The sequence below is a fragment of the Microtus ochrogaster genome, chromosome 1, assembly GCF_000317375.1.
Source record: "Microtus ochrogaster isolate Prairie Vole_2 chromosome 1, MicOch1.0, whole genome shotgun sequence".
NCBI classification, from domain to species: domain Eukaryota; kingdom Metazoa; phylum Chordata; class Mammalia; order Rodentia; family Cricetidae; genus Microtus; species Microtus ochrogaster.
Window position 1 is genome coordinate 90739550 of NC_022009.1, and position 10662 is coordinate 90750211.

Here is a 10662-nt window from a genome sequence, read left to right on the forward strand (position 1 = left end):
TATGTACACATGTCTCTTATTTACTTTCTCTCAACAGCTAAGGTTTTTAAGTAGTAAAAAAATGAATTTTCTCAGTGTGCTCAGTCCAGCAGAGCTGGGTTTGGGAGTGTCCGGGCTCTGCCAGAGCTCAGCTGGTATTGAAGTTCTCCAGAGCCATGTCTCCTGCTCACACACGGGATGGGAACGGTGCATGCGTGGGCTGCATAGGACATCAGATCCGCATAGGTGTCTCCATGATATTGATCAGACTCTGCCAGGGATGGGCCGTGTGACAGAAAATCACACGCAGGCGTCAGGTGCAGCTTTGGCTGCTTCGGCCACAGTCACCACATCTCACTGAACCCTTCCTCATTCGGGCTTATCAACAAGTCACTCCCTGATTCGTGAAAATAGTTTCAGTGGATTTTCTGAACAGCTGAAAGGAAATAATTCCTTTCTGTCATCTCAATACAGGTGAATGCCGTTTGTGTGTTGAGGGAATGCACCTATTTTGTCCACTAAAGCACTGGTGGACTAAGGTTATCTTCTTGATGTTTCCGCCACCTTGCTTAGTATAGCTTTTTCCACAAGGGTAAAGATTTTCATAAATTCGTGTGTAGTTAGCACCCTTTCTTGAAACACAGTGTGTGAACATTCAGTTCTTGTCTATACAAAGTTGAACATTTATTTATGTGGTAATTTGAATGACAGTGATCATCACAGGCTCTTGGCTATACAAAGTTGAACATTTAGTTATGTGGTAATTTGAATGACAACGATCATCACAGGCTCTTACATTTGAATACTTTGTTCCCAGTTGGTGAAACTGTTTGGAAAGGCCTGGGAGGCAAGGTCTTTATTTGAGGCTTTGAGATTTCTAAAGGCCATGCCCTACGCAGCTAGTCCTTGCTTCTTCTCATGTTTGTAACTCCAGTTGTGAGCTCATAGCTACTGCTCCAGAGTCATGCCTACCTTTCTGCTACATGCTCTCCACCATGACAGTCATGGATTCTGACCTTTTGGAGCCATGAGCTCTGAAGGAAACACTTTATTTTTTAAGTTGCCTGGGTCGTGATGTTTTATCACAGCGACTGATCGGTGACTAAGACAATTTAGAATAGAAAGGGGCGATGTTCCGAAGCTTGAGCATAATTTTTCATTCTCAGATATATAAAGAATGCATTTGTAGCTTATGTTGCAATGGTTGGCCCAGAGTAGGAATTCAATGAATGTGGACATCACTTTCCCATAACAGTTTGATGTGCCTCTGGAAACAAAGTCAGTAGAACTGAGACAAACTAGAAGCAGCTGGCTCCTGCAAGGGGAGCAATACTCAACTCTAGGATGCACCAAATTAGATGTGTTGGAAATTTCTTGCCAGGGGATATGCACCTGGGTTGTTTGGAAGGGTATCCAAGTAGGTCCAAAGACTTAGGGACGTTTTGGTGTGAATCAAGAAGCATCTTTTTTTTTCTTCTGTCTCTAGGGTATCAATGGCATCTATGGGGACTATTTTATTTGCTGCTTCTGTGTCTTAAAGCTGCCCTGGTTGTTGAGGTCAATATTGACAATGGTTGTCAGGGATCATTATCATAAGTATGCAAATGACATACAATACCAGTTGAGATTTGCTAATGGAAAATTAAGCATGACTATGGAGAGGTAGCTCATTGGTTAAGAGCCCTGTCTGCTTTTTCAGAGGATCCACGTTCAATTCCTAGCACCTTCATGGTGGTTCACAACTGTCTATAACTTCAGGCACAAGGGATCTGATGCTCCTTCTGGCCTTGTGAGCACTATGTACTTGTGTTGTATAGGTATATAGTCAAGCAAAGACTGTGACATAAGATATAAATAAAACCTCAGAGGAAGACAACAGAAAAGGAGCCATGTAAACACCTTCAAGTCACTGTGGGCTTGTTGTGCCTTTAGCTACACGAGAGAAAGAGTGTATCTCTGGCTCCTGGGCTCAAAGGATCGGAGCTCAGGTTGCTTATCAGCCTCTTCTCTGATCTTGCTACCTTGGGAGGAAATCATACTGTTGTTAGACATTTGCTATAAAGTCATTCCCACGAAGTCTGGGGAGAAGAAACGGAAGATTATTCTGGAATGGCCACATCAGCTTTGATGTGGCGTTCTGAGAGAAGCCAGACGGGGCCTAGAAATCACACTTAGAGCCAGTCAGAACAGCAAGCTGTCCTCACAGGCTCTGCGCCAGAGAGGAATGCGTGATTTCATTTCACATCATCTGCTTTTCTTGGCAGGGTTGCAGGTGCAGGACAGATGAGACAGGCCTGTGACTTTCAGGTCAGCCAGTGCTCTGCTGATAGCTGGCGTCCCAACCTCCTGTCTCCTTGTCTGCTTTTTGGTATTGTGAGAGTCACAGTCGGACTGGTTTGTGAAGCTGTTGCTAAGCTACTGGAGGTGGTACAGCAGGAGCCCATGGCAAAGGCCTGGTGCACTAAGTTCCCATAGCAATTCTCTGTTGGTTGCCAATGATCCATACCATTCATGCTGCCTTCTCGGGGCCTTTTCCCACCAGAAGGTCATTGCATGTGATCGCCTCTGCAGGTTACGAGGAAGGCATCTTTCTGAGGTCTGTATTGGATTGCCTGTGGGTAGCAGATTCCCTGTGGACAGCTTGCTTATTAAGTAATTTAATAACAAATAATTGCTGAGCATGTATTCTGAGAATTCTGAGTGGTCGTGGCATTGCCACATCCTTCCCCAAGAGAAACCCCATCTCCTGGAGGGGACAGGTGAGCACACACTCAAAATGTTGCTTAAGTGGACAGGGCATCTTAATGCGTGCATCATAGGACACTCACAGGCCCAAGAAAATACATGCTGTGTGAGAACAGAGGTGCATTGTGGGGCTTTAGACTCATAGGTGTCACCAAAGTCACAAAGAGGACTGTCTTCCCATGTTAATCACTTTTCTCACTGCCATGACAAACACGTGGCAGAAGCAACTTAAAGAATGAAGGCTTTATTTGGTTCACAGTTTGGGGACACAGTTCATCATGAGAATGAAGGCCTGGAGCTAGGCACTTGAGGTGATGGGTCACATTGCAGAGAGAGAAGAACGTGGAGGTTTAGCTTGCTCTCTTCACACGCATTCAGTCCACGTCCCCAGCCCCTGTGATGGCATCACTCACCCTGAGGGATTGTCTTCCCAGCTCAGTTAATCCTTTGGAGAAACTCCCTCACAGACCTGCCCTCAGGCTCCTGTCCCAGGTGATTCTAGACCTTGTCAAGGTAACAGATGATACATCAGCACTGCTATGAAGCACACAGGAGCCATTGTATTGGAGAACAAGGGGACAGTTCCATTTCAGGACCGAGGAAGAATTGCAGGAGCAGTAGGGGAGAGCAAGCACCCAGGCCAGGGAGGATGAGGAGGGCAGTGTCTTGCTGGTCAATTCTGTCCACAGTTGGGTTGTCAGTGAAAGGCTTATTGGCTTCTCTACGATTTCTGTGGTACAATCCAGAAGTCAGAGCTGGAAGGACAGCAGCCAGATGGCACGTTGCTTAGTGCAGCAAAGCGGAGGTGGAAGGCTGGACACTGTCTAGCATGTCTGCCTGGAAGACTACTACAATGATACAAACTTGCCTGTGCGTATCTCTTCACTGAGTTAGAGGGCACACTGGCGGCCAGGGTCACCTTCCCTCTGGATGCACATCTCTTGCCACAGCCCCCTCAGGAGGAGTGGTAATGTAGTTCACTGAGGGGACATCGATGTTCTGGAGCTGATGGCTGGTTAGCCACTGACAGTAAGGACAGAATCGTCCTGGTCATCTGACCTACTCTGTACCACTGACATCTAGTTTAAATTTTTTAAAATGGATTTTATTATTTTAAGTGTATAATGTATATCTGCGCATCGTATGCTTGCAATTGCCTGGGGAGTAGACGAGGGTAACAGATCCCCTGGAACTGGTTACAGACAGTTGTGAGCTGCGAAGTAGATGCTGGGAATTGAACCCAGGTCATTCGGAAGAGCAATTATTTTGCCATCTCTCTGGCCCCTGACATTTAATTTTTGGATGAAAGGACTTAATAGAGTTCCTACTAATCTTTGTGGACATTATATTCTTCTTTTAAAATTTTCTAAGATCCAAGAAAACATTAAAAGTTTTTTAAAACTTGTTTTTATTTTTCAAAATATATAGTTTGGAATATGAAATAAACTAGTACTTTATAAAAAGTCAGTTAAACTAAAAATATTTATTCAAGCTTTATTGTATCACTGGATATTTAGATCAGTTTTTGAATTTTCAGTTATGAATTTTATGCTTTAGAGAATACAAGTCTGTCCATGAAAGTAAGTTCTGTGCAGTCATAAGGAGTTCTGTGATATAGATGGCCCTGTCATCATAAATTATGGGAGACCATAAATCCTATTAATTAATATTTTTCCAATGGCTTAATTATAATTCACATTCATAGTTATGATTTGGTTTTGGGCTTTGAAAACCATCCTCTTGCTAAGCACAACTAACACGGGAAAACATGGAAGGACCCTGTAGATTACATGGGAAAACATGGAATGACCCTGTAGATTACCCAGAAAGTATGCAGGAACCAAGACACAGCATTAATTTTAAAGGAAGAAATGCTAGAGTTTTTGTTATTGTTCCTTTTTAAAATTAGATTTACCTTTTTTTCTATTAAATTTTTTCATATAATGTATTTGCTATGCCTTAATCATATTCCGAGTGAGAGTGAGTGACCTTCCCTCCCCAACCTCTAGTGGTATACAGATTTGTTAACTGAACTTTGGAGTTAGAGGGTTGGCTCCCTCACGTCCTGGACATGAGACCATGTCCTCTCTTTCCTAAGCTGCTCTTCAGAGTATGGCTGCCAGCAGGACCCGGCTCTCAAAACGGCTATGGAATTGTACAATGCCCAGCATGTGGCATATTCTACAAATGTTAACTCATGTTAATGTCTGCCTTACCATCAATGAGTACGGCTGGCAGTATTATTGTTACTTTAGCTAAGAGAATATTTATGAGTTTATTATGTGAGAAAGAAAATACCTGTTCTCTTTCCCAGCCAGTGGTAGAGGCACACACTTTTAATCCCAGCACTTGGGAGGCAGAGGCCAGCCTGGTCTACAGAGTGAATTCCAGGACAGCAAAGGCTACTACATACAGATAAACCCTATGCAAAACAATAACAATTCTTTTTTTTTTAAATTTTGAAGAGAAACCCCTATTTCTCTGCTCCCTTCATTGAATGATGACATTATTAAATGGTTGCAGCAAAGAGTTTTGATTCTAGTATTCAAAACCAGAGAAAAGAAAGAGAAGCCACCTTATTTACCTCCCAGATAATGAATGCATGCAAACAGAATTGTAGCCCAGCTGCTCTTATCTCTCTACTTATAGCACCTCCTCTTTGTGCAGGGTGAGGCAAAGACCCACAGTGTAGACTTATAAAGAGATAAGGGAATGCATTCTTATCTCAGATGGAAACACTAAAGGGCTTATCGCACTGCTGGGTAACTCAGGCTGTAACTATAGCAGCTGCTCTCCCCCAAGATAAAGGAACAAGCATGACCTCACCATCTGATTATGAACACCAGCAATAAAAGTGTGGGATACAAACTCATGCAACTGTGTGGAGTCCAGGAAAGCAGCAATGCTCAAATCATGCTTCTGTTTCCTGCTGTTAGTGCTAAGATTTTTACAATCTGATGTGTAAATATGCAAACCCTTTGGGTCCCCTAAAATTTCTTATGATCCTTTGTTATGATTCATGGAAATTCTGGAAGCTGTCCTGACACGTTTCCATCTCTATAGTGATTGTGGGTTTGGATGATCCTCCCCAAGGTGTGGTGTTGAAACCAGAGGACAGCTCTTATTGTCATAGAACACAGGCGTCATAGAAAAGATTAAATTTCTAGTCATTCAAGCCATAAAATAAAACCAATGAGTGTGAACCTCAATAACCAAGGTTATAGCATATTAGAGCCAGTCAATTCCACTTTAAAAAGTCACTCCTCCTTAGAAGAGATCATTCATTCAATGGTTAGTTAGGAGCAAGTGGTAGTTTGAATAAAAGTGGCCCCTATAGGCTAATATATTTAAATAAGGGAGTGGCATTATTTGAGAAGGATTGGGAGGTGTGTTCTTGTTGGAATTTGTGTCACTGAGGGTGGGGTTTGAGGGTTCAAAAGCCCATGCTAGGCTCTTCTTCTGCTGGATCTGTAGAACTCTCAGCTACTCCTCCAGCACCACGTCTGCCTGTATGCCTCCATGCTCCCTGTCATTATGGTAATGGATTGAATCTGTGAAACTGTAATCAAGTCTCAATTAGATGTTTTCTTTTAAAAGATTTGCCTTGTTCATGGTGTCTGACCAAGACAGAGCATGTTTACTCTTGCAGAAGACCTGAGTTCAGTTTTTAGCAGCCATGTAGGGAACCTTAAAACACCTGTTATTCAAGCTCCAGGGTCACTGATGCCTTCTTCTGGACTCCGCAAGCACTGCCAGGCACATAATCACACTCACACACACACACACTCACTCACACACATTCACATATTAAAAAAAAGACATTTTAAAAATATAAGAGGTGACTCTGACACAAATTGAGTACCCTTGGACAAATATCTAAATTTCATAGAGTATTAAATAACAAAATTGTGCTTATCATGCAATAAATACTTTATACTAAATATTGTGGGTTTTTCTTTTACCCTTTCTGCTTCTTTTCTCATTTTTCCTTCAGTTTTCATGTGTTCACATGCTTCTTTTCTCTTGGCCTGAAAGAAGATATTTATTTTAGGATGAGCCAATGCCTTTCCCCTACTTACCCCAACATCTAGAGTCTCTGTGTATTAATCACATTTTTAAAGTCTAGAACTTGGCCCCAAAGGAAGGTCATTTGGAATAACCTCCCTTTGCTATGCTGAGGAAGTGGAGAAAGTTAACCATAAGTCTATTTAATCAATAAAAATCTCTAAAATCTTTAAAAGTTAATGAATGGCAATAATATGATATAATTTCTGACTTGGATTTCCTTATCTCAGTTCCTCTTCCTGTTACCTTGTCTTTTAAATAATGCAAAGCTTCATGGTCTGCCTCTAATAAGTGACTCTTTGTTGAATTAGGGGAAAGGAAGCAAATATTTTCATTGTGACCCAAGGCAACACCTCCCCAGTAGGAGCTGAACAAACAGACAGTTTTGGTTGGAAGACACTCTGCCTTATTTAAATGCAAAACTTCTTGGAGTAATTGCTGGAGATAGGAAGATGGTCAAATTATCGTGGAGGCTAAACAACTTCACAGCATCTTCTCTATATATAGTTAAAGTGACCCTAGAGTGAAATTCGTAAGCCAAGACCCCAGGACTGAAATGGCTTTGTCTTGTGAACACTAGAGTGTAGGAAAATTTCATTTCCTGTTTGGCCATAACAGCATGTCTAAAGACTTGCCCAAGGATATGTGTGAATATCAGCCCTTCAAGGCAGTTTACTCATCTCCAAAAATTAGAAAGATACTTTGGAGATGAGAGAATTACAAGGAAGGGACAGAGGTAATGATAGCCCAATGATTTGACTACAGTAAGGTATAAACTTAAATTTAACCTTCTTACAGTCAATGCAGTGTAAGAGTGGGTGGTTCCTCAGTTCACAGGGAACCCCAAAGTATAATCACATGCACAAGGCAATGCAGAATTTCCCTCCTCTACCATCTTTGCATTTCCAAATGCAGTTTCTACCAGACGCAGTGGTGGCGACTTCGGCATGGTTTTGGAGACTTGTTATCTTAAGAGCTGTTCAAGTTGGCCCCAAGTGGCACACCCACTCCACAGAACCAGAAGCTAGCCAGGTGTCCTCCCCTCAGGACAAGTCTACTCTCAGGAAGTTCAAGGCCTTGGAGGAGGCCTGGGATGAAAGTGGGTTTATGTAGCTGTTTCCCCAACCCACACAGCAGGTGTCTGCTGTAGAATATTCCTTTATACTGTGTGTATATGTCACTGTGATTGGTTTAATAGAAAGCTAAGTGACCAGTAGCTAGGCAGAACTTTCCAGGCAGAGAGAATGCGGGGAAGAAGGACAGAGAAGCTTGCAAGATGAGGAACGAGTCAGACACACAAAATGCAATAGAGGTAAAAGACACACAGTAGAACATAATTTAATAAATATATGGGTTCGTTTAAGCTATAGGAGCTTGTTAGAAACAAACCTAAGTCCAACTACAGTGTTCCTTAACTCATCTCCACATTTTCTTAACTTTGTATTTGATCTGTCCGTGTGTGTGTGTGTACATGTGAGTGTGTGCATGCTTGTGCATGAGTGCATGTGAGTGTGTGTATGTGTGCCACTGCACACATGCCAGAACATGACTGCCAGGACCTGGCTCTAACCTCCACTGTGGGGTCCAGCGCTGAACTCAGCTTTGTACATGGCAAGTGGTTTTATTGACTGAACTGTCACACAGACCCCATATTTAAAGTTACATTCGTTGCTTCTCATCCATGGCGAATGCTAAGTTAATGCTTGTGAGACAGCAAGCATGTGTAGAAGAGTTGGCCATGTGAGTCTCCTCTCAGCTTAGGCCCGGTTCTATCAGAGGTGGTTTCTATATTGGGTGATATGGACTTTTTAATCCAATTCTGACAGCAGTGCTCAGAGCTTACTCCTCCGTATTTTAAATGGAAAATAAAGTCTATATGAAGTCTTTCCCCTGGGTACTGATGTGCAGTGACTCATGTTATGAAATGTCAAGATGAAATAGATCCAGCTTTCATGAAAAGGGGAGAGAAATAGAATCTCAACCCCTCCGGAAGCTTTAGGAACGGGTGTATTAGTCTGTTTCCTTTCCAGACCGTGGCTGTAGCCTCACGGCTCCGAGTGGTTGTGCACATCCTGTGGGAAGTTAGCTCTTGAGAAAATGTAAGACGGTTACACTGTCATACAAAACTTATTTTAATTATTGTGTGTGTGGTACACGTGTGTCATAAGACTTCTAGGTATCAACGTTTGTCTTTCCAGAAAGTTTTTTTACCCACTCAGCCCTCTCATCAGGCTATAAATATGATTTCCAAATCTGAATATTTGGATGTGGAAAATTCCCTCGATTTTCTTTAAGAAAATGCTGCTTATTTTACATGTATTATACATTTTATATACACTATTCTGCCCTTTCTCTCTCTCTCTCTCTCTCTCTCTCTCTCTCTCTCTCTCTCTCTCTCTTTCTTTCTCTCTCTCTCTCTGTCTCATTTTGAGTCTTACTATGCAATCTTTGCTGGCCTGGATCTCACTCTGTAGCCCGGACTAGCCTTGAACTTACACAGATGTTTTTGCCTACATCTCTAGAGTGCTGGGATTACAGGTGTAGTCCACCATGCCAGGCGATTTTCTATTTTTAATTTGAACATATTTATTAAACAAGGAGGCATAGCTTCAGTTCTGCAAAAGCAAATGTATCTGAGTGATGCTTGTCCTTCCTCCTCAGCCCCTCTGCCTGCCTGTCAGAAGTCAGCATGTCACTGAAAAACGAGCCCAGGGTAAACACTTCAGCACTGCAGAAAATTGCCGCCGACATGAGCAATCTGATAGAAAACCTTGACACGCGGGAACTCCACTTTGAGGGAGAGGAGGTGGATTTTGATGCCTCTCCTGGAGACCCCAAGACTCAGGAAGGTAAGGACACACAAGACATCCTTACGGTTGGTTGCAGGGCACAATGGTAAATAACAGAGCAGCCACCTTCCTTGGAGGGAGGGCTTCCAGAAACTTACTTATTTTAACTATGATTCTATTTTTTTCTTTTTTATTCTGTCTGCTCATGGCTTTGTCTCTGTAAGACATTGGTCACTCTGGTGACCAAATCCCACAGCCTACATGACCAGGCTTCATGTCCCGCAGCAGCTCTGGGACACTTGATCAGCCCCACCTTAGGTTTTACAAAGGTGCAGGGTGTTTCTGCCTGTGACTGGAATAACCTGTTCCCTCTGTCCTTTGCAGAGTACATCCCATTCTCTTCGATTTACAACACACAAGGATTTAAGGAGCCCAACATCCAGACCTACCTCTCCGGCTGTCCCGTAAAAGCCCAAGTCCTGGAAGTGGAGCGCTTCACATCGAGCAGCAGGGTCAGGGCACTTTGGGTTCACCCAGTCCAGGGGTTTTTGTCAAGCATGCATCCCTAAACAGCCTGACTCTGGAGCCCCCTTCCCCGCCCCCCGACTGTGATGCTGCTGGTTGAGCTTTAGTTGCAACTTCTGTGTCCTTGGCTTTTTTAACTCTGCTCTTTGGGGCCAACACCCAGCTCCCAAACAACCACTCCTAGACTCCTTCTTACTTATGAGCCCCCGGCCGTAGCCAGGCTTGTTTCTAGCTTCTCTTAACTTAAACTAAGCTGTCTGACTTTTGCTTCTGGGCTTTTATCTTTCTCTCTTCTATATATCTTTCTTTACTTCTTACTCTGTGGCTTACTGTGTAGCTGTTTGTCTGATCCCTTACTGTCCTCCTCTCCTTCTTTTCTCGTTCCTCTTCTTCTCTTTCCATTTTTTCTCTCTACCTGGCAGCACTGGCTACTTCCCTCTCCTGCCTAGCTATTGGCCATTTAGCTCTTTATTGGACCCATCACGTGTTTTAGACAGGCAAAGAATCACAGCTTCACAGAGTTAAAGAAATGCAATGTAAAAGAATGTAACACAAATAG

General features: G+C 42.9%; 1 protein-coding gene across 2 annotated transcripts in view; it reads left to right on the forward strand.

The window, feature by feature from the left end:
• The window catches only part of Pld1 (phospholipase D1), a 186775-nt gene that overhangs the window by 28577 nt on the left and 147536 nt on the right, over positions 1–10662 (forward strand). For both annotated transcript variants that reach the window (XM_005343906.2, XM_013347951.2), the window contains exons 2-3: positions 9451–9638; positions 9963–10090. In XM_005343906.2, coding sequence (XP_005343963.1) covers positions 9479–9638; positions 9963–10090 — 288 coding nt within the window. In that variant the 5' untranslated portion in view covers positions 9451–9478. The remainder of the gene's footprint in view (positions 1–9450; positions 9639–9962; positions 10091–10662) is intronic.